This window comes from Elephantulus edwardii, unplaced genomic scaffold (assembly GCF_000299155.1).
Source record: "Elephantulus edwardii isolate Elephantulus edwardi_28Jun2011 unplaced genomic scaffold, EleEdw1.0 scaffold00103, whole genome shotgun sequence".
Taxonomy (NCBI): Eukaryota; Metazoa; Chordata; class Mammalia; order Macroscelidea; family Macroscelididae; genus Elephantulus; species Elephantulus edwardii.
In genome coordinates, this window is record NW_006399853.1 from 8,595,538 (window position 1) to 8,622,348 (window position 26,811).

The window sequence follows — 26,811 nt, forward strand, 5'->3', positions numbered from 1 at the left end:
ATGTAAAGATCAACCCATAACGTGCAAATACATAGAACTTTTCATCCAGCTAAAGTCAGCAGTTTCCATCTATTTTAAGTATATGCATGGAGAATATCTTTTTCACTTAAGGGGCAGGACTGGGTTTCAAGGCAGAGAGAAGGACAGCGGAAGAGGTAGCTAGGCAATCCAAAATTCTAACAAAAATCTACAATGTTTTTATCAAACTTTGGGATATGAGAATATAAGGCAATATGTAAGTCTTATATCCGCACGGATCTGCATGTTGCTTGAAACAGAGGAAGGCGCTGTATGTCTATGATGACAACATCCAATTGCACACCTGTCCTTGGGATGCAGAGGAGGGATTTACGTGGTAGGGCACCAGGAGGCGGGGTCAGTGCCCACTTTGTGATCCTGCGGCCTGGTGGCTGCAGAGAATCATTAAGCTTTTTGCCAGTTCTGCTCTAATCCCTGGGGCTTTCGATCTGGACCAGCTTTCCCAGGGCTGCTCAGAGACTACTGCTGGCCCAGAGGTATCCAACTGCAGGTGCATATCTGCCAACCCGGAGGCCCCGGCTTTTACAGCCACGCAGACAGTCAACATACGTGCCATTATGCCGGCTCAAATATTCACAAACATAAACCTAAAACCAAACCTACTGCTCTTGAGCTGGTTCCGACTCACAGCAACCTTATAGAAGATTTCTGAGGAGAAGACAGTCCATCTCACTCCCTTAGAGCCTTCAAACTACTGGTTAGTTTTGGTTAGCAGTGCCAATACTTAACCTATCGTGACACCAAGGCTCCTTATAAATGAATAAACATAGTACACAGCGTTTGCTTACTGTCTGTTCACAAACATCCCATTTCAGAGAACGTGCCGTGGACGTAACACATACCACCTTACAATGGACTAAGAAGGAATACTAACTGAAATACAGAGCTCCCACAATCTGTGTTCTCTATACCAGCAGTTAATAAAAAGCATAACTTCTGCAGTTAGTGCAATGGAGAGAGTAAGATTGGCTTTCACATAAACAATGTATGTGCTGAACTTGCAGTCTTTTGAGTTAATTAATTCAGTATTAACTGCACACAAAAATACTTTCTTGTTGATGAACATGTGCTCTACTTTCAAGATGTCCCCTGATGTCATGTTATATATTCTGTGTAAACTGTGTGAAATTTTATTTTCATCTGAAATGATCTGAGTTATCCTTAGCTTTCTTTGTGCCTATAAATTTTCCAAATTCACATACACAACTTAAATAATCAAAACTCACCTTTCAATACAATTAATTGAAAAATAGGCATGGTTAGACTACGGTCAAATTTTAATATTGTGAGCTATAGAGTACTACTGTTCCACCTTTTCACAACACACCTTCCTCTCCAGGAATGGAGCTTACAGAAGACCCTCCTTATCATACAATGTGATTCATCTTCAACTTTCCTACACAAGACAGTGCCCTCAAGATTGGCACTTATAGTGACAGGTAATACACTATTTCACTATAAAATTCCCTTTAAAGAAAGTCATGTTATTGCACAAGCTCAAACTACACTGATAATGAAAAGCATGATTATAATTTATGATCAATTTGAAAACTGACAGAGGAAACTAAGTATTTAATAAACTAAGAGGGTTGGGTTTTTGTTGTTGTTGTTTGTTTTAAATCTTCTATAATTTCTACTAGGCTCCTAAATAAGGAAGAAAAGCATACAGGGCTACTAACAAAAAAGTCAGTAGTTCTAGTATATGGGCCACTCTGTGGTGGAAAATGGACAGTATGCTTGCAAAAGGTCATGAGTAATCAATCCCAACCCAATGGGAGTAGGTTTGGGCCGATTTTTTTTTTTTTTAAGTTTTAATAAGGAGGTAAAAAAGTACCATCTCTTATTTAAATTATTTGTAATTTCTTCCAATACTACTTCGGGGGAAGAAATGTTTTTCCTAAAGCGGCTTAAATTCAACACCATATCAGGGATGTTTTATATAATGTCATTATATACACAGGATAATGTCATTAACATTATTTATCTTTTTTGAACCTCATAATACTTGGCTTCTGTAAAAGAATCCCTTAGACTTAAGACTCAGTGTTATTTAAGAATTCTTTGGATATTGAAATTAATAATTGTGTATCAAACACACTGAATTTTACTCTTCCTATCTACTTAATGATTAACTCGGGCTTCGGATTTTCCTGACCTTTCCAACTCTTTTTCAGACTCATCTTAGGAGTTGTAATCATTTTCCTTACTCTTTAAATTAATTCTGACCACTTGATACAAAGTTTTCCAGAGTTTCCTTATTGTAAAAAAAAAAAAAAAGTTTTTTTCAGAAAGTGTAATTTAACATATAAAATAAACGTGACTGAAAAGTAGAGTTAGAGAAATGGCTGGTGATGAAGAGAACGCATCAAGTATTCCTAAGGGTGAGAGCACTTATTTCCCGAAAATTCTGAACTTCCAGGGATCCCAATTAAGGATGAAAGACTCTTAATGAAGTTTCAAAGCCAATCAGAAATGGAGATAAATCCTACCAATGCCTGAAGTAGGATTGGGCAGTGGTTAAAATGGTTTCTAGTAAAATGTGTATCATTTTTGAAACATTTCAAATTATAAGTGAGCAGGATTTTATATGTTTATATACTGGTAAACACAATCATGTTAAATTGAATGGAAACAGCACCTCTTTGCACCTTATTTTCCTTATTTGTGTGGGGTAAGAATATTTTAAAAGGCACAGTATGAAATTATTTTTCCAGTTTCTTTATTTTAAGAATTTCTGCTTATTTATATTAAAAAACATAGATTATTTCCCCCCTTCCCCAACTTCTCTAATATGAATACATTTTCCTCTACACGGAAACCTTTACATGAATTCAAGAGATGTGATTTTTAGGTTACATAAAGATGAGAAATTTACTGGAAAGTGCAGCAAGCTTGCGAAACACTAATTTTAAGAAGAAATATGTCTGAAAAATAAAACCAAGAAGTGGAAATCTAGCAAAACAGGAAGTTCGCTTGGAGCCTCCAGAGCTCAGGCACGCAAAATAAGTTCTGGCATTAACAAGAAACCAAGCAATACTGAACTCTTTAAGGGATGAGGACTCCAAGGAAAAAGAGCAACACACTAACTTCTGGATTAGCAGAAGCATTCTATACAGTAATACAGTTTTATAGGCAAGTTTCTTCAGGGCAATTAGTTGCCATTTCATACTGCTTGTAGAAACACAACACCCCCCCACACCCCTCTTATCCCTAAGCTCAGGCCTTGCCTCTTTATGCCACTGGTGCCTACAGACCTGAAGGCCTTCTCCATCCTATTCTACACCATGACTTTAAAGTGGCGAGATGTCTCGAGGCACCGCACTAATGCACACACACCTAGATCCTGCCACATCTAAGCTACAATGTCAGAATTATGTTTTCTCTTTTCCACAGAGGCTGCCGTGTTTTCAAAACAGGGCCAGACAATCCCCTCAGTGTCTTCATCTCCCATGTTGACCAGGCCCAATAGTGGTCACAGAAGACCAGCCTTCACAGAGTCGCTTTGTAAATAATATCTGCATGTGGAAGGCTATAGTTGAAACGTTTTTTGTTTTATCTAAGAAAAACTGTGCTGACACAACATATTGAGACAGACTTATTACTATTTATCATGGAAAATATGTATGGATGACTACCTATAAATGTCCCTACCTGCTCATAATCAGGCCAAAAGAAGTATTTTATTACTTCCAATATCTGATATACAACCACCATAATCAAAGCAAGTATTAGAAGTAGTTATCAGACCATTATAATTTTTTGTGTATTTAAAAGAATAAGCATAGTCTAGAAAATATAAAAACAGAACTACCAGGATGAAAGTTTTTTTATTTTAAAGTAAAAAGTAAAGATAGATTATAAGAAAGTTACCTCCTAAAGGTGGGACGGATCTTCCACCATGGAAAGGAAATACAGAGAAGGCTGGGCAAATGAGTTTTAGAGTCTAGTATGGGTATCTCTTTATCTAATTAGAATATAATTTTATGTTGTGGTAAGGCACATGCATTATCTATGAGTAATAAGGAATTAATACATAAAACAGCAGGACAAAGTGTTCTTTAAAGAGTTGATATATTTTTAAAATAATGATCATAAACTGATGATTGGTTCTAATATTACCCAAACTGTCTTATTCTTCTTACTAAAAAATCAAAACTAAACAAAATAATGAAGAGAAAACTTCTGTTTGTAACTGAACTTTTCTCCTCCGTGAGTTTATAAAAGGGTTATTTATCCAAAAGGTTTTGTAAGGGTAAAAAACATTTAGCCAAATAAAATTCCTTAAGAGGACTAAATCCTAAAGTAAGCACTAAAGGCTAAAAACTAATTTTTTTTTTAAAGTGACGTTTCCAATTCCTCAGTTTTTAATTTTCTGGTACTACTGTTAGCCTCTGTAGTATATCACAACATACCAGACTAAAATAAATGGTCTTAATAACAAAAATAAAATGATCGAAGTACAACTCTCTACAGCAACCAGCTAAGTAAGTATAGCTAAACATTTTCAAGTTTAGAGCAAATGGTGAGTAATTTTTGACAATGACTAACCACAGAGAAATGTTAAATCACACGGTTTTTGAGCATTAGGAAGAAAAAAGAAAGAAACAACCAACAAAACAACTCAAGTTTCAATATGAGGCATAAATAACTACAGCTTTTAAGGTTTTCCATGGCTTTTATGCCTGAGACAAAACCATGCCAGCATTTCAGAAATCCAAAAGTCCACTTATTGTAGTTAGTATTGTGTGTATTAAGCACAGGCATGTTTTGAATGTAAACAGTTGTGAAAGCTGTATTCCTGTCAGTTGTCATAAAAGCGATTAAAAGCTAAAGTTTCATCTACATTAAATACACCACCAACTTCAAGTTTAAAATACATTACTAAAAACCTGAGGGGAGTCAGTTCCAATATGACATAGAAATTCAGAGAATTAACTATTCAGTACATTTTTAAGTTACGCCTTTTTTTATACATTCCCAAACTTTGCTATTGGCAGATTTATGTATACAATATTTTTACATATTTATGAATAATTCTGTGATGTCTCTCCAATATTACCAAGCCTATCGTAATCAGAATATAAAATTTATGGTGTATTTTTTCCCTTTTTTACTTCCGATAGGGCTCATTTTAATATATTCATTTATAAATTTTCAGATTAGCTGAACTGAAATGAAATCAAGTATACAGGTGGATTGATTATCTAAAGTGAGTGGACTGACAAAACGCATTTTAATAAAACACTACTTTAACCAGACAGAGAACTAGAACTAATACAGAAGTTGGTAATCGATTCTGGGAAAGAGAATTTTGTTTTATAGCGTAAGAACTTAAAAATTCATTAGCATTCTTTTCAATGAATTAAATAGCTATACATCTCTTACAGGAAGGAAGGAAGAAATCATATTTTTAGACTATGGAAGGAGAAAATAATTCCTAGAACTAGCTGAGCCCTAAACAAATCTAAATGAAATGATCTATGAATGTAAATTTGAAAATATATGTAAGAATTCAACAAAATACAGGATACATTTGTGATCATAACCAACGTTTGCTATATTGAGGGAGTGGGTGGAGATAGCTCTGTAATTTCCGCTATTAAAAAGACCCAGAATGCTTTTGGTTACAGCTGGATTCTTCTACTTGTCACCTGGTATTAGAGACACAAACAGCTACTGAAGCAGTACCTTTGCAGCTTTTATTCAGCAACCTCTCTAGAAAATAGAGACATTCTCCCTGCACTCTGGGCTGAAACCCATGTAAATTTTTCCTAAATCCTCTCCACAAATCTCCTTTCGCATGCAAATCCATAAATCATCATAATACTGACAAAGAATTTAACCAACACATGAAACTAATACTCATTCTCCTGAAAGCCCTGTTCAGGTACAACTCCTTGAACTTCAGGCACCTTTTCAAGGCTCTCTTCAGAGCTTAACCTGCAGAATATCAACATAACCGCCCACTTTTCCAGGATGTGCAATTAATCACTCCAAGGTGGGTCAGGTGGCGGGGCGTGCAGCCTGCTCCCACCTCATCCACATCCTAGATAAATGCGCTGCTCTGGGAGCCTGGAACCTCATTTACTCCTATCCTCTTTGCATCAACACACAACCAGGGAGGAAAAAAAAAAAGGGAAAAAAAGCAAGCAAGAAATAAACAGTATCCACAACAGAAACAGGCCGTACTTACTGAAGAGGGCAAACCTGGAGGAACTTTTCGAACTTTCTTTGTCTGTACCTCTGAAAGAAAAGAAGCACTCTGTAAGCTCTTCTTACATTTCTTTTCCTAACTAAGATGCATTAAACCACAAAGCCATTTAGATGAGACTGCACTAAAAAAAAACCCACAACAAAAACAAAAGAACAAAACATCACTCTCCTAGCAAAAAAAACGTAGTCACCACCATTCCTTTTATTTAAGGCAGAAATCAAACACTGCTTTGTTAAATATGACGCCTTGAACTTTTTAATGATTGGGGGTGGGGGGGTTGTTGTTCTTTTGTTTTTAAGAGTCTTTATGGATACAGCCAAGAGAGAGCAAGAAATCAGCCTCCAGACAAATAAGGCTGCCACTGGATGGTGTAACCTCTTTCCACTGTTTGGGACTGGGGGTTGACCGGAAGAAGTCACTAGTGTGACAAAACTGGGCAAACTTTCATGGGGTTGTGTTTGGTTTTGGTATTCTAGGTAAGGGCAGAAAAGATTGTCTTTAATTAAAAAAAATAAATAAGAAAAGAAAAATACTAACAGCATTCACTAACTGGTACAGCCAGCGAGTCCCTTACTTACCCATGGCACTACTATGAAGAGGTCTTCTTCGGGGATTATTGCTAGAATACTGATAGTACTGGGAGCCAGGCTTGGTGGGCGACAGGGTTCCTGGGTTGCCCATATCCATGTCACCTCCAAGGAGACTCTGCTGGAAGGTTAAGAAGGGAGAGACAAACATACACGGTTACATTCTTCCATCCACCACCCTCCAACTGCTTGCTAGTACTTAAACCAGTGCAAAAAGGAAACAACATCTGCCAGAGGCAAAGAAAACAAAACAAAAAAGGAAAGCAGAGCAGAGTAAGAGCGACCTCAAAGTTTCCCCCTTCACATTCCTTACTTTTCTGCAATTCCCTTTAAGCAAAATTTAAAAAAAAATTAAAAAATCTTTTCAGAGGGCTAACATTTTCCTTTGATAAGCAAATGGCATTTACGTAAGACTGGTGTTTTCTTTATCTCTACACAGGCTCCTATCTGTGTGAACAACTTCTGCCCTGCCTTAGCCAGACCTAGGAAGAAGTTCATTTTTCGAGCAGACAAAACTTCCCAGCTGATTCCACTGGGGTGAGGGCGGCTGCAAGCTCTTCCACGGAGCCAAGCCGAGACCAGGGCAGCATGGTCCTCCATGAATGGACCAGAAGATAAAATGCTAATGCTCACATTACCTTCCAAAATTTTAGAAATGGTAGGCATCCTAAGCTACACACACGAATGAAAGGATCTTAGAAAATTCTCTGGAGGACTATCAGAAGCTAAACCACAGCCCCACAGATTAAACGTTCTCCTGAACCTAAGTAAACTTTCACAAATATCATTAGCTTAGCACGATGTGCCAAATTACTGAACTTTCAAATATGATGACATAAGAAAGATTATACAATAATATTACAGTCTCTAAGAGCTACAGAGAAACTTACCCACAATATATAAATCGCCTGATTATACTCTGCTTTGAACACATTGTTCTTTTAATTATTCTGATATGTAATAGAACAAGTGTAGATGCTACCATTTATATTAAGAACAGATTTACTATTTAATAGAGAAATTTTAAAATTAAGTACTAAAAAATCTAACTTTATCGTTACTTGTAATCAACTTTTACTGACTGAACTAATTACTGTCCTTGATAAAGTACAGACTGTGTTTTCCCTAATCTAAATTCTAATCACCATGTCACTCACAACAGACTTAGGGATGCTTCACTAACACACTATTCACATGCAAAATACTCTAAATAGGCCAATTATGACTCTGCCCCTGTTCCCTGGTTAACCCGCTGAGAACTGAAAAATTTCACAAGGCAGTCACCAACTAAAACAAAGAGTCCTTGTTTTAAATTAAGACAGTCTTTTTGATTCCTAAATAGCTCAACAAAGTGGCATGTCTTCTGGTGAAAGCAGTTGGTCAAATATGACCCATAAGCTGGAAAATCAAAAATTAAAACCTCCCCTCTCCCCTCGCCATATAGCTAAATATCATAAAGGGAACCTCTTGGTTCCAAAGGGCTATTGTGAGTGTTGGATGACTAACAGATAAAAGGACTGATCAGTACTGACCAGCGTGCCTTCCCTCATCTTAGTTCAAGACTTTTTCAAGGGATTCCTAAAAATCAATACGTTTAAACAGAACTTCAAGGTTGTAATTCTAAGTCAAAAGCACATTTTGGGTAGGAATCTCATAGCTGGGATCTTCATAACTAACCACATGACTGATTAAAAAGCTGGCATCTCTGTACTCACCTCTTCAGAGCTTAAAAGAGGCACTACCCCACGACAAACTAAAGCAATGGGGCCTTCATGATAAAGTGGTTCTATAACTCAGGCTCCCAGTAGTACATAATATTAAATTATTTCTAGGAGTAGTTCTCAAACATTTTAGACTCTTAGCCTGAAATTTCACTGATGGTCACTGTTAGTAATAAAAGTCCAACTTTTTGGTGACATTTCCATACATTAGCTTGTGAGCTATTATTTCAAAGCACAACCTCCTCAGAGTTTGGTAAAATCTTCCTGGCAGGCACAGAAGAGTGCAAATAGTTATTTACTAAGACCTTTGTGTTCTGGAGAGATAGTGTTCTTATTTCTTCATTTCTCTCCTTTTAAAGGTATATAAGATATGCGGAAAAGGGTGGAGCAAATATACTAAAATGCTTCCTTGTCCTTTTAATGAGCTAGCCACTAGTTCATTTGGGTTGGTCCTAGAGGCAAAGGTTTTTACTTTCTAAGAAAGTAGATGTAGGCAGTAGGTCGGCATAAAAATGCCATCTCTCCACTGAGTTTTTGCAGCATTCACAACAGAACTGTTTAAAAAAAAGATCCAAAAATGACAAGCAGAAAACTGCTAACTGGCTGAAGTGACCTTATTGTTAATTTAAAAGAAAATCATTTCATGGGCCAGCTGAAAATAAATCAGGCATCTAACACATACATGTGTGGTCACATGAACTATGCACGATGACACAGTTCTAAGATCAGATGGCATTTACAAGCATTTGGTGGCTCCTGGGTGTTTTTGGTTTTTTTTAAACAAAGCACATTCCTGTTCCTCTCTTGCTCTGTACTTTCCCCCCACCCCCCAGACCTGTTTGTTCCTTTTTCTCTTTCCTTGGGACAATAGAATCCTTCTTCTAATGCAACAAAAATAAGTATTTCCTCACACTTGAAAGGGCTCTAATCATCGCACTAGGGAAAAGGAAGATAAAAATATGTGTTCCCATTATATAGTCTACTTGCAGAATGAACAATGACCATTTACAATTGTTTGCCCTTTACTTCATATACTTAACTGCCTGTAGCAATGAGAAAGAGAAAATATTTCCCACTGGCTGCTGAACTTATGTTTCTGCATGGGGAAAAGTTAAGGGCCTTCAGTTTAACACGACACAAACGAGTAAGGCATTCATTTACACGTATACGGGAATTTGCCCATATGCATCTGGAACTCTGGAGACACACGCAGGCTCCAGAAAAGTGAAGTTTTGAGAGTTAAGTCGGCTTTCAGAAAGGGCAAAGATAACGCTGGCCAGAAATAGGCTACAATGGTTTTGGGGTTTTCACACTGTGCAAGTTGACACACTGCGGTTACACTGGGTCCCAGGAGCGAGAGGCCAGGAAGCGCGGGGAACAAGATGTGGCATCTTAGAGAGCCAACCTGTAAATCTTTCACACTGAGTTTAGCACTTTGCTTAACTGTCTGCAGCGTGATGAGACAAGTCCTTCTCCTTACTCTTTCCTTTGCTTTGAGGAGCAAACAGCTTCAAGACTTCAAAGATCTGCCCCAAGAAGAGCATACGCTGACTTTGCCAGTCAGGGTTAAACACACTGGGGACCCCTTCCCATCCCATGTAACGGACTTTCCTCTAAAGAGCTACCCACTCCTGCTGCGGGCGCTCCAGTGCCAAATGCAGGCTTTCTGTGAGGGGCTATTACAGTGAAGGTTTGTGTTTGTTTGCATCCAATCTGGGTCTCAGACTGTACTTCTGCCCAGTTTTCAGCCCTGCCCCCATTCCTTGTTGGGGGGGGTGAAGCTTTTCAAACCCAAGATGAACCACTGAACTCTGCTTATGCAACCAGGGAGGCAAACCCATGAATTAAACTTGAGTAACAGAAAAGCAGCCGATATCTCAAATTAGATTTATAACTGAATGGTAATCAAAAATAGAACTAACTGCTTCAAGCTTAAATTATCAACTTTTTTTCCCCTTGTTAAACTAAAATCATCTTGCTCGGAACTATTATTTCATTTCAGTCGGCATTTCAAATGTAATGGGTGGGTGGTTCATTTCTAAAAAGGAAGATTATATTTACCCTTAATTATAGATATGAGTGAGATCAGAGTATGATGAATGCTGCCTTTTGGGCTTATAATTAATTCATCTAATAGGTGAATGACCCTGAATTTCAGGCTTGAAACCTGGGAACAGGAAAAAAGTAGAAAGGGTAAAATCTGCAGAAGAAAAGCAAATGGTGCGCCCCCGGTTTCTTGGGGCTTTCTCTGGTTTCTGCATCACCCCCATTGCATTGTGATCCGATATCAGACACAACATCTTGGGGATGCTGTAGAACAGAAAAAAAGCAGTCTCAGATGAAACCAGATTAAGCTTCTTTTCTGAACTATTGCCAAATGCTTGTGAGTCTAATTCATGTTTGGGTATTCTAGGACTCACACAGCTGCAATTCCATTCTTTCATCGCAAACCTAAGTGATGTATAGTGGCTTTGTATGGTGAACTGACTCGATAAAGCCAGGAATTTGGGAAGGCTTTACATTAATATGGAATTAAATTCTGAGCCACTATAAAACTTATGAATGCAGAGTACGGGTGGAGGTGCCCAATCGACTCTGCACTATTAAGGGCAAAAACATACAATGACAAAACTGACACCTTCGATTTGTTGCAAACACTTTTTTTATCACAACTGAGGTCATTTCCACTGAGTTAATTCTGCACAGAATCGAGTTTTAAAAAACACTGCTGAATAAGATTCCTAACAGCCATGGGGAAGTTTTTGCAAATCCCAATCGACTAGCTGCTGCTGAATTTGCCTTTCTGACCACAGAAGGGCCATCGCTGACTGACTCCAGGAGCAGGAGGGGGCGATAATTTTGCTGCTGCTGGCACTTACTCTGCAATCTAGACTGTATCTTGCACCAAAGGGCAATGAAGAGCACAATATTTCCACCTGTCCATTCTGAACTTCAATGCTCCATGCTGAAGGTCAGTCTTTGGACAGTCTTTATTCCTTATACCTAATGGCTTGGAAGCACAAACTCCTCCACTGTTTCATTTCATCCCTGTGTCTGCATTGTCCATTTCAGCAAAAAAGAACTTGTGAGACCAGGAAAAGACAAGATGTCAAGTATAATGTCCATGCTTAGGGACGTCCTCGTTTGCTATTCCATTAGAGATGAGCTCAAATTATCATTTAACAAATAAGTTAAAAGCTCTAGATAAATTTTTTTTAAATTCTACTTTAAAGGTTTAATGAACATTTCTTTATATAAATCAGGAGTAGATTTCTGACTTATTAAAAAAAGAGGGAGGTTTTATGGCCAGATAGATGATCTCCAACCCAGAACTACATGCATGCAGTGAAATTTGGAATGACACAATTGTTCTAAAAGGTATTCTCCTTCTCTATAAAAGGGGGAGAAGAAAAAGCTCTTTGCAGATTTAGTATAAGAAGCAGAAGAAGTAAGACATAAAATAACCCACCACACAGCTCCCATTTCTTCTGCTGGTCCCCAGCACAATCCTATATTACGGGACAGCAATAATGATGTCCTGGAAGTTGTGGATGATTGTCAGTTAGATCCTCTGCTTTCAGGTGAACAGTGAAAAAACGGACAATAATTCTGAAATGTTACTATCATAAGCTCAGCCAAAGTTAAATATGACAGTCACACAGGTAGTGCGGCCAGAATGCTCGCTTTGAGAGCAAGGATGGTGAGGTTTCATCTCAATCTTGGGCATGTTATCAAGGAGGTGCCAGTCCTGAATAAAGACAGCTTGGAAAAGTAAAGGGGCACTGAAGGAGCAGAGGACCTTCAGCTCGAAGGCCCGACACAGTGGGTGGAAGAGTGGTTTTAAGGACAGGAGAGATAGCGAGGACGGCACAGGACTGGGGAGTTTCCTTCTAATGTACATGTTGTTACAGACCATCGCGGTGGGATGCTCTTGTGCATTTTCACCTGAGAAAAAGAAGCAGTTCATCAGCTGGGAGGAAAACGCCCATCTTTCTCCCACAGAACAGCTGGTGGGATCAAACTGTGTGCCTTTGGGTTCTCAGTGCAACTCCTTATCACTAAGTCACCAGTGCTCCCCATGGGAGTCAGTCCAAGTCGGAACCAACTCAATATCAAATACAACAGCAGCAGCACAGGGAGTCATAATAACCTCTAAGCCATGAGCTATGCTGGCAACAAGAAATGACTAGTCTTGTACCACATTTAACATAAAAACTGATTATCAATGCACACTCATGTTTATCGTGGCTTTGTTCACAATAGCAAGGAGTTGGAAACAACCCAAGTGCCCATCAACAAACGAATGGATAGAGAAACTTGTATATTCACACAATGGAATACTATGCTGCATTGAAAAACAAGGAACTCATGCAATATTATTCAAAATGGGTGACCGTGGAGGACATTATGCTGAGTGAAATATCTCAGTCAAAAAAGGACAAATACTGCATGGTGCCATTGTTATAGAATGGGACTGATATCAGGGCTGTGGTTAGACTGAAAAAAACTGGATAAATTATGTATAGTGCATTGAAACAGATGAGGGAGAGAACAATATAAAAGCGATATATGATAGGGTATTATGGTTATCACAAGAGTCCAGAATGAAGGTTGCATAGTGGAGTGTACCTGGGGCGGTGAGAGGGGGCATTGTATACCAATGAAAAAACTTATCTTTTTACTTTTCAAAGAGAGTAGCGAACTGTGGGGTGGGGGAGGGGTGGGCAGGGAGAAAAGTACAACAATGAATGAATGGAAATCCAAAATCTCTGTAAATGTTCATTAAAATTAATAAAATAAAATAAAAACCTGATCACCAGTCAATATTGGTAATTTAAGCACACATGGCCACACTCTTGCAACAGTCCCAGCAGTATGTTAGTAACTCATTTACCTTTGCCTTTGCAGACATAGGCAAACTGCCACTGTTATTTCACCCAGACATGAAATGAAAACGCGTCTGTTAATTGTTGTTGTTATTAGGTGCCATCTATCTGACTACAACTCATAGAGACACTATGAACAACAAATCTGAATCCTGTCCCATACTCCGTCATCTTCATCATCTCTGATATGCTTGAACCCATGGTTACCTAAGGATATGAAAACAGCAAGTGATTTGTATGTGCTAGAACTTTATCAACCAGGTCATGTAAGTGTATTCAAAACCTCACTGCAATGTCAACTAGCTGTATGGAGAAGCTGGTAAGTAACTTCAAACTCAGTCCAGCTTTATGCTTCACACTTTACAAGTGAATGCTTTTGAGATACTGTCTTGAAAATTATTATGCTCTAATATTAATGAAGTGCTATTTGAAAAGAATCTTTACTTCCTCCAAGACATCATAAGAAAACACTATGGTTGTTTGGGTTTGGGTGTTGTTTTTTTTAGTAACTCCTCAAAGGAAAATTACATTGAGCAAAACAATTTTTTGCAGTGATTATATATCACCAAACATTAAAAAATGAAAACATAGTCTTTCTTTATAAAGAAATAAATGTTATAATGTGGCTTATAGGTTGTCATAGTAACTCTTAATGTATAACAGAATAATGGTCAAGTAAAAATGCAGGCATTTTTGTACAGAAATTGCAAGAGCACAAGGGCTGGCAAGATTAATGTTTTCACCCATTTATCAAATATTTAAAAATGCTAACACCAAAACAAAAAACACCAAACCAGTATCACTTTTATTGTATACTTATGTATCATTTTGCCTAAAGTGAGAGAGGTTTTTGTGAAAATTCTGAACTCCAAGGTCTAATCCATAAGAAAAACTTTTTGATGGGAGGCTAGAACTGGGAAAAAAAGGATTTTCAAGAATCTTATGTAAACAACATAGGGTTTAAGGTAACTGTATCAGAGACAGTAAGGCTTGCTCAGGAGAGAGCAGGGTTCAGAGCTGTTGTACATACAGGGCAGCTATGAGTTGCAAGAGACTCGATGGCACATAACAACCAGCACCACCTCCTACTTGGGGTGGGTTGATTGTGGCTGTTAAGTATCCCAGCTGATCCTCCCACAAGGTTTCAGAGCCATTAAATTGCCCAGGAGGGCACTGCTCATACCGTCCCGTGAAGCAGCTTGTGGATTCAAACCCCATGCCTTCAGACTGGCAGAATAGCTTCTTATCACTAAGTCACAGGAGAAGTTACTCCTTGGAAAAAGACATCACTCTTGGAAAGGCAGAGGGTCATTGAAAGAGAGAAAGACCCTCAATGAGATAGAGCATCACAGCGACTGCAGCAATGGGCTCAAAAGTGTCAGGGAGGATGAGGATGGCACAGACAGGGCAGGGTTCAGAGCTCCTGTTCACAGGCTGGCTATGACTGGGACTTGACTTGACAGCGCGGACCATCAACCAACTCCCTAACCATTAGTGATCCTTTTCAGTTTGGGAAGTTTATTTAATATATCATTTGATAAGTATGCTATAATCACTACTTGCCTTTAAAATGTCTTCAGCAATTTTGCTCCAAAGTAAAAATAGAATAACTTGAATAAGACCTGATAAGGTACTAGGCAGTCAGCTATGTGGCTATAGGAAATGTGCTGAAAAGTGTATTTGGCCAGGTTGCTATTTTAGTAAAATAAAGGAATATCAAACTGTCACATGCCAGTCTTCATCATATCTGGTGAAGAAAGCCCCATTTCAAGGTTGTTGCAAATGTCTTCCTCTCTAAACAAAGATCTATAAATACATTTTCATGTGGAGACAGTCTTCCTGGATGGCAGAAACCCAGGTCTCATTCAACCTGTCTTAGCCAATAGCTCGCATAGGTACTTAACTGAAGTGTAAGTGCTAGGAGTTTGCCAAAATCAAATGCTCCGATAACTTTAAGAATTTGCAAAACAATATGACAGACCTAGGACGCATGACATAAGGCAAGTGCTGTTTCTGGAGAAGCTGTAAATGTACAATGGCATCTTTGCACCATCCACCCCTCCAGCGGTGTAGGATTCCCAGTTCCAGGAGAGTGTGCACAAAATGCTCACGGCCCATTTGTCTTCTCAGATTCTCTCTTTCTTGAAGACCTAATCTGTTAAGATTGTGTGGCTGAACAACCAACCTGCCTTATAAACTAGTCAAAACAAGGAATGGCTTACTCATTTTTTTTAGTTTCTTCAATCCTAGCCACATCACAGAGGTCTGGTGGCTTAGTGGTAAGAAGCTGCACTGCAATCCCAAACACACATGATTTGAATCCACCAGATGCTCCATGGGAGAAGGATGAGCAACTACGTCTGAAAACCTGCTGGAGGGTCAGCTGTCAGGATGAGCAATCTCCTCCCAGACAGTTTACTGCCTCTGAAAACCTGCTGGAGGGTGAGCCACTGGCTGGTTCTGATTCTATGACAAAACAACAAGACCAGGCTCAGAAATAGTGCCATGCTAAATTTTAAATAAACTTCAAGAGGAACACAAAACTATTGCCACTGATTTTATCTAGGATTTAAATAACTATTCTTTTCGGGTTTTGTTTTTAGCATTAGCCTATTCCACTTGTCTTCCCAACTACCTTTATTTACTTCACTTAAAAAAAACCAACACACAAAACACACGAGAGAGAGAGAGAGAGAAAGAGAGGGAGGGAGGGAGGGAGGGAAGGAAGGAAGGAAGGAAGGAACCCAAAACACACTAACAAAAACTCCAACAAACCAGTCAGAAGAGCAAAAGTAGGAGGCGGCGAGGGATGGCTGAAGAGTAACAAGAAGGCTACAAGTGGTGCAGTGGTAGAAGCTGTGACTGAGTGTCTTCTGAGGACCATGTGCAGCCAAGAGTCAGGATCGACTAAGTTGAAGAAAGTGTCTCGGTGGCACAGGTAGGTGTGGAGAGAGGGCGGGAGCCATGGTCATGGCTGAGTGCTAGCCAGCAGAGAGCCAGGTCAGGGATTGAGCTAGACCTGCCTTCACAGCCCCCCTCTGTGCCCATCTTGCTCCAGCAGCCATCATCAGAAGACGTCTGGTTCTCTTCTGTTTATTTTAATATCAGCCGCTCAATCCCTAAAGCTTACGCCAGAGCAGTCCACCTAACCCAGGAGTTGAGCAAAGCTGCCTGTGAGCAACCTGCGCTCTGGGGTTACCTTGGACAATCTGTCTCAGCTCTGTCAGCTTCAGACTTCTTGTCTGGGAAATGGTATAATAACGCCTACTCAGGGTAAAGATTAAATTAGATCGGAGCAAGTGCTTAGCAAAGTTCCTGACTCTTACCAAGCCTTTGCTAATTGGAGGTGAAGGGGAGTCAGAGCGGGGGGCTGTCAAGTCAATTTAAACTCACAGTGGCCTGAGGACAGAACAGAAGAGTCTTTCACGGTTTCCAAGACTGTACATCTTTACAGAAACAGACTTCACAGAAGTCACACCTTTGCCCTGCAGAGCAGCCGTGGAGTTTGACTCACCGACTTCTCCCTTAGCTGTTGAGTGCTTTAACCACTACACAACCAGGACTCTCTTTAGTAACTGATGGGGAGCATTATATATGTGTAGGTGTGTCTTACAATATGCAAATATTACAATAGCTAATTAAACTCTATTCACATATTGTAAGATAAAATGTATACTACTACTACTACTACTACTACAACTACATTCTTCTAGGTCATATAGCCCTGGTGTGCCCACTTCCAGTACAGAGGTAATTCGTGGCTGCTGTGAAGCTGAACACTGTGACACTAATGAGTCCAATATGAAAATGGTTACCCATGGTGGACAGTGTTGGGTGGAGCTACCCGATTAAAACAAGCCTGGAAGCAGGCTTCCATAACAGCTTGCCTCCAGAAACCCTATGAACCTGGAGAAAGGATGAAAGTCATGCCAAGTGTCAAGGACTTTCGTTCACAGGGTCGCTTTGAATCACCAATGTCTCGACGGCACTCAACAACAACTACTACATTACCCGTTGTTCTCTCATGCAGCAAATGGTAGATTCAAACCGCATGCCTTTGGGATAACAGTGACTGTTCTTACCACGAGGCCACCAAAGCTCCCTCAAGGTAAAACATACATACTACTACACTGTGTAGTCACATATAGAATATACTGTTATGTGCTATTGAGTCGGACCTGACACACAGCAGACCCTGCAGCAGCTTTAAAGAGGCAGTAAATGGCACTGGTGGCCTCTTCTTAGAATATACAGTAACATAAAAATGTGCCATATGCATTTTACCACATTATCATAATAATATCAATCTAACATGCTGGTTCTAAAACCACTCAGGCTTTTGAAATCTCCGTCCTCAGCTGAAATCCCTCTCCTAGACTGCCTTCACTTTCCTCAGTCTTTGATTCTATGACCTGTCAGCTTCTCTAATAATGTTCCAATCCTTATTTGTTTCTATATTATTATATTTTTGTTTCATTATTATTATTATTTCCTTTCCCCGCAGTCCTCGTAAAGATATACTTCCTATCACAGTCCTCTTCTTGCTACTTTTCACCACTCCATCTGAAAAATTCATCTGCTGTCTGTACCGCTTACACGGTTCCTCTCTCTCTTCGAGCCTGTGGGTTCCTCACGGCAGAAAGCACGCCTCAATCATCTCTAGATTCTTGGCTCTATCACAGTGGGCCCTGGTACACAGGATGACCCCAATAAATGCCAACTCAATCTATTAATGAACTAATTAATTAATTGCTGAACATACTCGTATGACTTCAACTGTTACCTCATGAAGATAACCTCTCCATCTGGATTCTGGCAGGCACAGAACTCCTACTTTTCCTCAGCTTTTGAGTTTCTAGACTGGTTTTGAAAGACACTGCCTCACAAATCCTCACAAAGAAGTTAAAGTTTGATCCTTATTAGGCAGAAGACTCAGTATCTTTCCCACTAAGCTTTTGATTTCTAACCTCAGTGCTTTAAGAGAAACTCATTTGAAGAATCAGAAACTGTCAAGAATTGTACACCTGTCAAAACACACACACACACACACACACACACACACTCTCTCTCTCTCTCTCTCTCTCTCTCTCTTTTGCTTGTGTTTGTACTAAGAGAGGTTTGGATGAAAAATAGTTGGCCTTGCCTAAATCAGCTGGGCTGTAAGATGGTTCATAATTCACCTGAAGAGCTGGGTTCCCAAAGAAAACCCGAAACAGCTGGGGCCATGCATGCAACTACCAAATACAACAGAGTAAACGATGCCACAGCCGCTAGCAGGAAAGGCAGTGTCGAGCAGACACACTAACAACAGCCAGAAAGGGCGGACTGCTGTGTGTTTCGATGAGGATGGTTACCTCGGGAGCAATGACATCCGAGAATGTGCAAGAAATGTAAGACACCCGGCTGGGCATTTACTCTCTTTTGTGGTCAGTCAGTCCTAACATAGTATTTTGCACTTGGATCGTCATTTCTCTAATACCGGAGACAGGGCAAGTTAGTAAAGGTCAAAGTCTCAACAATGGCCAGAGGAGACAAGAACTAGAATAAGAACAGAACTTGAAAGTGAGCTTTAACACAAAGTTTTTGCTATATTTCTCCCCAGCAAGCGGTCTAATGAGTCCTAGACTCTGTGCACCAACCTGTCTGAACTCTTCTGCCAATGCTCACTTCTCCAAGTTAGCACCACTAAACACAGAGAACAACTTTTTTTAAAAATTTTTTTAATTTTAATTTATTTATTTTTCATTTCAATGAACATCTACAGAGATTCTGGAATTCCATTCATTCATTGTTGCACCCTTCTCCCCACCCTGTTTGCTCCTCTCCTTGAAAAGCAAAAGAAAAACTCCCCCATTGGTACACAATTCCACATACCCCCCCCGGACCTCCCCCAAGCTGCCAAATATTTTCTTAAAGGGACAGGCAGTAAACAGTTCAGATTTTGTCATGCAGTCTCTGTTGCAATCATTCTGTCTGCTGCTGTGGGGTGGCTGGGTTCTAATAAAACTTTATTTAAAAACAAACAAAAAGGGTCTTTGGACTAGATTTGGCATGAGTCATGGTTTACTTATCTCTGCTTTAAGTAAGCAAAGGCAGAATGGTTTGCTTTTCATAAGACATAGCCTCAAAGCTCAATCATTTTGTCTCAGCAGAAATATCATGAGATTGTACATACTCCATTTTCATGCCCTTGCTCTCTCTCCTAAGCTGCACTCAAACCATTCACTGACTACCTCTACCTTCTAGAGTTAGCCTTCTGAAACCTAAGGACTCCTGTTCCCTAACACATTCTGGCCTCTCAAATGCTTGGACTCACACTCCTATTTCCACAGCTAATCTGGGCAAAATCTATCTTTCGGACCTCTCTTTTCTTTTTAACTTATTTCGCTCACTTCAAAGTTATTAGAGGTCTTCTAAGAGTCTGCCAGTTCTGGTGCATAGTTTGTAGGGAGTTGTGCTGTTAATCCAAAAGTTGACTTCCTGGAGGTGCAAAGCCACCAGCAGCTCTGAAAAAGATGGGCAATTTCTTCCCATGTGACATACAGCCTCCAAAACCCACTGGTGAGTCAGGTAAGAGTCAGTTCTCAAGTAAGAGCAGTAAGTGAGTCACATCAGTTAGCCAAAGTACACAGTGCATTACTTAATGCATAGTGTTGGGTTGCAAAGCCAGCAATTCGAATCCATCAGTTGCTTCATGGGAGAAAGATGAGTAGTGTATTCCTGAAAAGATCTACAGATGGGAAATAAAGTTTCTAAAAATAATCTAAGGTTGACAGGAAAATTAAAATAGCTAAGAAAATTCTTATAAAGCAATGAGAGAGAGAGAGAGAGAGAGAAACACGTGAGAATACACAACAAAATAACTGAAAATAATGTACTGTTGCCACTACAGAGACAGAAAATTTTGACCCTAACAAATGTAGGCAGATTTATGACAGAGATGACAGAATTACCATCGAGGAAACAATACTTAGCAAATAGACTAGAAACATTTGTTCCACATGAGAAAACAGTTAAGATTTTTCATACTTTATTTTAATATAAAAGTGAAAAAAAGAAAGAATATAATGAAAAAATTTTAGAGTGGATATCTTTGTTAGCTATGACACAAAACCTAGAAAAAAACAAAGGAAAGCTTTGAATCCATGACTGTATAATTCTACTTAAAGTCCTGAAAAAAAAAAGTTGTGGATTTTTACAACATGATGTTGTTGTTGTTATGTGCCGTCGAGTCACCTGCAACTCATAGGGACCCTATGTACAACAGCCCTAAACATTGCTCTGTCCTGTGCCAATCGTACTGTCTCCGACACTCCCACCCCGATTATACCAGTCAGAAGGCCTTTCCCTCCTGCGTTGTCCCTCCACCCTTCCCTCCACCCTCCCAAGCATGATGTCCTTCTCCAAGGACTGGTCTCTCCTCACAACATGTCCAAAGTATGTTAGACAACATAGTAAAGATAAAGAATCCCCTATGTATAAAAAAATTGTTAGCTTGCAATAAAAGTAAATTCAATACACTTACATACTAGCAGAGTGCAAATAGAATAAATTTGGCAATAAATACACATATATGAAAAGGTATTTATCAAATAACAACAAGACAAATTCTAAACTGTCAAGGAAGAAGTTCCCTTTTGGATATTGAGACTGGAAATGTAAGTCAGTATAAAAGTTTTGGAAGGAACGTGCCTCTGACCTCGAAATTTCAATTCTAGGATTTTATCCTGAAGAGGTAATGAAACAAATCTACAAAATGTATGTGTATAGATGCCTTATGTGCTTGAGAAATATGAGAAAAAAGGGTTAATGGTAGTTTTTTTAGATAAATGGCTATGAAATGAGGTGGTTGCTGTTATTGTTGTTGGGGGCCGCTGAGTTGGAAGTGGCTCAGAGCTCACCCTCTGGCAGGTTTTCAGAGGCGATAAACTGTATGAGAGGAGACGGCTCATCTTTCTCCCAAGGAGCAACCTTTAGGTTGGCAGTGCTGTTCCCTACATCTAAGCTACCAGAGCACCCTGAAATGAGGTGGCCTAATGAGAAAGACCTACAGAGTGGGATTACGATTTTTAAAAGATACCTGTAAGTTTAACCAATTTCTGTATTTCCTCCATTCCTCAGTCAAGCCATGTTTCTACTAGAGTGTTTGCTATTTTGATAAATTCTGCTGCTTCTATTTGTTCTAAACCACAGGCATTATTAACTTTATACTGTAGCTTTGTACAAGATAAGTTTGGATAATTGGGAGGGGGAAAAAAACAGAATGACAATTATCTTCATTTCAGAAATATTCCAAGAATATTGTTTATGGCACGATAAAAAAAATAATCTGATTATATTTATGCAAGTACAGCCCAAATCGGCCACAGGAGTTTATCGGATATTTCAGTGCTTTCTCCAGAATCTAATGAAAACAAAATCTGTGAAGTCAGTACAAAAGGAACAAAGCAAACTGATCAACTTTAAAAAAAAAAAGATGAATACTAAACTGATCAAAATTTCCATGTTTCATATAAAAAAATGATGTCATTATTTATAATCTACTCATGCACATTAAAAATATCAGATAGAGAAATGCAGACTTTAATATACATACTGACTTTCTACTGCTAAGTCCTACTTTTTGGCTGGAGTGTACTTTCTTACTATTTTTAAACTACTGCATTTTGACATAAATAATGTGCATCTTCTTTCTATTCATTTTTTTCCCTCCTGTTTCCTCCCTTCAGAATCTTTCTGTAAATGTGATGTTGTTTTTTAAAGCACCATTTAAGGGGGAAGGGGAGAAAACTGACATATATGTGCTTAGGAAAATACCTCCCAAGAGGAGAAAGCAAGTGGTAAGAAAAGAGCGTGTTACTGGCATAAAATACAGGAATCGTTTCCTAGATCCAGTTGCCATCCTGCGTCACAAGAAGTGTGTTCAATCAGGTTCCCACAAGAACTTTCAGAAGCAGGTCACCAAGCCCTTCTTCTGAGAAACTTTGAGTGGATTCAAAACCTCCAGCTTTTTGAGCATCCCTAGCGTATTAACCATAGATTCGATCCAGAGAGTCTGAAGCCCGTGCTGTTGTTGTGGCTCAGTGCTGTCGAGTCGACTACAACTCACAGGGACTCTCTGAGCAGTAAATACCTGCACACACAGTGAGAGCCCTGTGAGGCTGTAGAGTATAAACAGCTCTGGAGCCAGCTGGTCTCCAAAGTAGAACAGCAATGGTGCTTTCCCCGGACGTCACCAGTCACCTCTCTGCTGCTCTCCACACACGCCCTTCTGCGAGAGTCCATGGGAGCCCCTTAACCAAACTGGTCTTAAGGCCCAGGCAGGATAAAGGATAAACTTTATTAGATGGGAAATGCTAGTTCTAAAATGGTTTCAGAAAACTATTAATTTTTAGTCACATCCTTTTCAAAGACAGCTAAGCCTTCTTTATTTTAAACCTTATGCTAACGGAACGAAGTCACTTACATCATGGATTTTAAAATCATTAGCATTATATTTAGTGCAGCTATTACTTAGCTGCTTTTTCTCTCTCGGAAAAGATAAAAAGACTTCTTTTTTAATTTAAAGGTCCATCATCATGATATTCCAAATACCCTAAAAACATTTTCTAACTCATTTTGTGATTAAACCAGTCCTGAACTAGTGTAACAATATGTTGCGTCAATAACCATCTACTTAATGATACTGGCTTTTTTGAGGCTGTAACAGGAGCTGCCTGTTTCCTTTTGCCCCTGGCAATGTGGCTGGTTGATTTGAACCACTAATCATTCCACCAGCAGCCCAATTCTTAATCCACTGCATCACAAGTGCTCTTTTTAAAGTGCTTAAGGCATAGTTAGATTTCCCTTAAATCTAACATGAAAATGTACTTTGGGGAGCACTGTTAATACCTAACCTTATTTAAAGCTAAAACATGTTTAATTTAACCTTTATTAACGTTGCTTAAATTAAGAGTGTATAATGCCAGAAGTCCAGGCTGGGTTTAGAAGGGGTCGTGGTATTAGGGATATTGTAGCTAATGTTAGATGGATATTGGCAAAAAGCAGGGAGTACCAGAGGAATGTCTATCTGTGCTTCATTGACTACGTAAAGGCGTTTGACTGTGTGGACCATAACAAACTGAGGCTGACCATGAGAAGAATGGGAATCCCAGAACACTTGATCATGCAAATACGAAACTTATATTTGAACCAAGAGGCAGTCATCAGAACAGAGTAAGGAAACATTGCATGGTTCAAAATTGGGAAGGGCGTACGCCAGGGATGTGTCCTATCTCCATACCTTTTCAACCTGTATGCAGAAGAGATCATCCGGGAGGTTGGGCTCTGTGAGAAGAAATGTGGCATCAGGAGTGGTGGAAGATCTATCAACAATCTGCATTATGCAGATGACACAACCCTGCTTGCTGAAACTGAGGAGGACCTGACACGCTTGCTGCTGAAGGTCAGGGACTTGCAGCCTTCAATATGGATTGAGGTTCAGAATACAAAGATTCTCAACACTGGACCAATTAGCAGCATCAGGATGGATGGTGAAGAGACTGAGATTGTTCACAGCTTGAGTCTGCTTGGCTCCACAATCAACACTCTTGGCACTAGCAGCCAGGAAATTAAAGGACGTATTGTGATGGGAAAGTCGGCTGTTAAGGACCTCTCCAAAGTACTCAAGAGCAACGGTGTGTCTCTGGAGGCTAAGGTGCGTGTGGTACAGGCCATGGTCTTTGCAATCACTTGTTACGCATCAGAGAACTGGACAATGACCAGGGAGGATAGAAGGAAAATTGATGCTTTTGAGCTTTGGTGTTGGAGAAGAGTGCTGAGGGTGCCATGGACTGCCAAGAAAACAAACAGATTCATCCTGGAGAGGGTTAAACCAGGCTGCTCCTTGGAGGCAAGGATTCTGAGGCTTCGTCTGACATACTTTGGACATGTTGTAAGGAGAGACTGGTCCCTAGAGAAGGACATAACACTTGGGAGGGTGGAGGGCAGGGGCAGGAGGGGAAGGCCCTCTAGGAGATGGATTGATTCGGTGACTGGGACAATCGGGATGAGTGTGTCGGACACAATGAAATTGGCACAGGACAGAGCAGAGTTTAGAGCTGTTGTACATAGGGTCACTATGAGTCGCAAGTGACTCAACGGCACGTAACAACAACAACAACAACAACGGAATCTATCCAGTTTGCCAACACCTAATCAGTCAGTCTAGAGACTGAGGTGGTCTGATCCAGTCCATGCAATTACTTGCTATGCATCAGGGAGCTGGATAATGACTAAGGATGACTGAGGAAGAATTGATGCCTTCGAGTTGTGGTGCTGGAGAAGAGTCCTGAACTTACCATGGACCACCAAGAAAACAAATAGGTCTGCCTTGGAAAGAATGAAACCAAGTTTCTCCTTAGAGGCTAGGATTTTAAAGTTCTGTCCCACATACTTTCGGCATGTGGTCAGGACGGACTGGTCCTTGGAGAAGGACATCATGCTTGGAAAGGTGGAGGGACAGCGCAGGAGAGGAAGATCCCAGATGAGATAGACTGATACAGTAACTAGGGCAATGGGAGTAGGTGTATCAGAGTTAGTGAGGCTGGCTCAGGACAGGATGGGCTTCAGAGCTGCCTATGTACATAGGGTCACTATGAGTCACCGGTGACTTGATGACACCTAACAACATTCAGCCTTCTATACGGAGACACTTCAGCTCTTGACTTGTCATTCAGCAATTTTGTATTTTCTGTAAAGCATGTTCACATTCAGAAAATGCTTTATCTGTACTTATCTACCAACATTTGGAGTTGTTTTAATGTATAAATTACTTACTTGAACACTTAGTGATCATCTTAAAACAAGCTTGGAAGCAGAAGCCACTTCCGAAATGGCTTGCCTCTGGAAACTTTATGAACAGTGCTCAGGCCTTTTGTTCACAGGGTCACTATGAGTCGTCTATGACTCGATGGCACTTAACAACAAAAACAACGACAACATAGAGAGAGCTACATTGGCCTGGTGGACAGAAATTTATGCTACCAAGCCCAAGTTGGATGATTTTAATCTGCAGCCCTCAGGCCTGGTTCAAAGTGTTTTTCTGTCAAACATTCTTCTGAGTGGTATAGCACTGGTAGGTGCCTTTGCTGTACAGAGGTAACTAACTCGTGGCTGCTGTGATGCTAAACACTGTGACACTGATGTGCCAAATGTGATAATGGTTACCCATGGTGGACAGTGTTTGGTGGAGCTTCTGATTAAAACAAGCTTGGAAGCAGGAGAGGCACCCACTTCCGAAAGGCTTGCCTCCGGAAACTCTATGAACAGTGCTCAGGCCTTTTGATCAGAGGGTCGTTATGAGTCGTCTATGACTCAATGGCACCTAACAACAACAACAATGACCATCTTACTATTGGAAGAAAATTCTGTGCTTTCAAAGAAAAAATGATTCACCAGATTTCATTTCATCTGCGGTACAGATGATTATCTACTTCCCTAACGTCTTCTCTAAAGGTTTTAAGTACATGTCGTAAAATTGTCAGGACAGCCTGGGTTAGACCAGCCATATCACCTGCTGACCCACACTACCAGTCTGTATTGACCTTCACTGAAATACACATCCTCTGACCTTTCACTCACACAGAAAATAACTCTTGTAACTAATCCTTGTCTGTAAAGGGAAATACTAGCTAAAGACAGTGAAGGAAATATTATAGACTGAATGTGCTTTCACGGTATAACCAAAATTCAGGCTGCTATAGTTTTGTGGCAGTTTCACCAATACAACTACAAGTTTCACCAATACAACTACGTAGAGAATTGTTGTTGTTGTTATGTGTCTGACTCATAGTGACCCCAAGCATAACAGCTCTGAAGCCTGCCCTGTCCTGAGCTAGTCACACTGACCCCGGCACCCCTACCCTCACTGCCCCAGTTATTGTTATCAATCCAGTTCATCTGGGGCCTAAATTATAAAGTCTTTCCTTCCATAAACAAACAGGACTATCTAGGACAGAAGATAAAACATAGTCAAATCAATGTCTCATCGAAGAATGTTCAACAAAACAAGAATTAACAAATAAGCAAATCAGGATAGAGACACCTGCTTCTACCGGTGACATGAGTTACATATTGTATACATTTGGACCGAAGGAAGAATGTTAAAAAACAAACAAAAATGGTCCGCAAATGCAAGAGAAATTATGCTTAGGTGCCCCAAATCATTGACTGCCATTTTACAACCACCAGGGGAATAACCCATAATAAGATAATAGAGAGCTCTGGTGGCTCAATGTAAGAAATTGTGCTGCAACCCAAAGGTACGTGGTTTGAATCTGCCAGATGCTCTTTAGGAGAAAGATGGGTCATCTCCCCTTTCCCCG

General features: G+C 39.9%; 1 protein-coding gene across 11 annotated transcripts in view; it reads right to left on the bottom strand.

Moving 5' to 3' along the window:
- TCF4 (transcription factor 4) overlaps positions 1–26,811 on the bottom strand; it is a 419,315-nt gene that overhangs the window by 133,893 nt on the left and 258,611 nt on the right. For 7 of the 11 annotated variants that reach the window (XM_006891721.1, XM_006891719.1, XM_006891720.1 and 4 more), the window contains 2 exons: positions 6,832–6,961; positions 6,233–6,282 (listed from right to left, as the gene is read on the bottom strand). The exons of 2 other annotated variants lie outside the window; for them this stretch is intronic. In XM_006891721.1, coding sequence (XP_006891783.1) covers positions 6,233–6,282; positions 6,832–6,961 — 180 coding nt within the window. The remainder of the gene's footprint in view (positions 1–6,232; positions 6,283–6,831; positions 6,962–26,811) is intronic. 2 more of the 11 variants (XM_006891726.1, XM_006891728.1) reach the window with 1 other exon arrangement.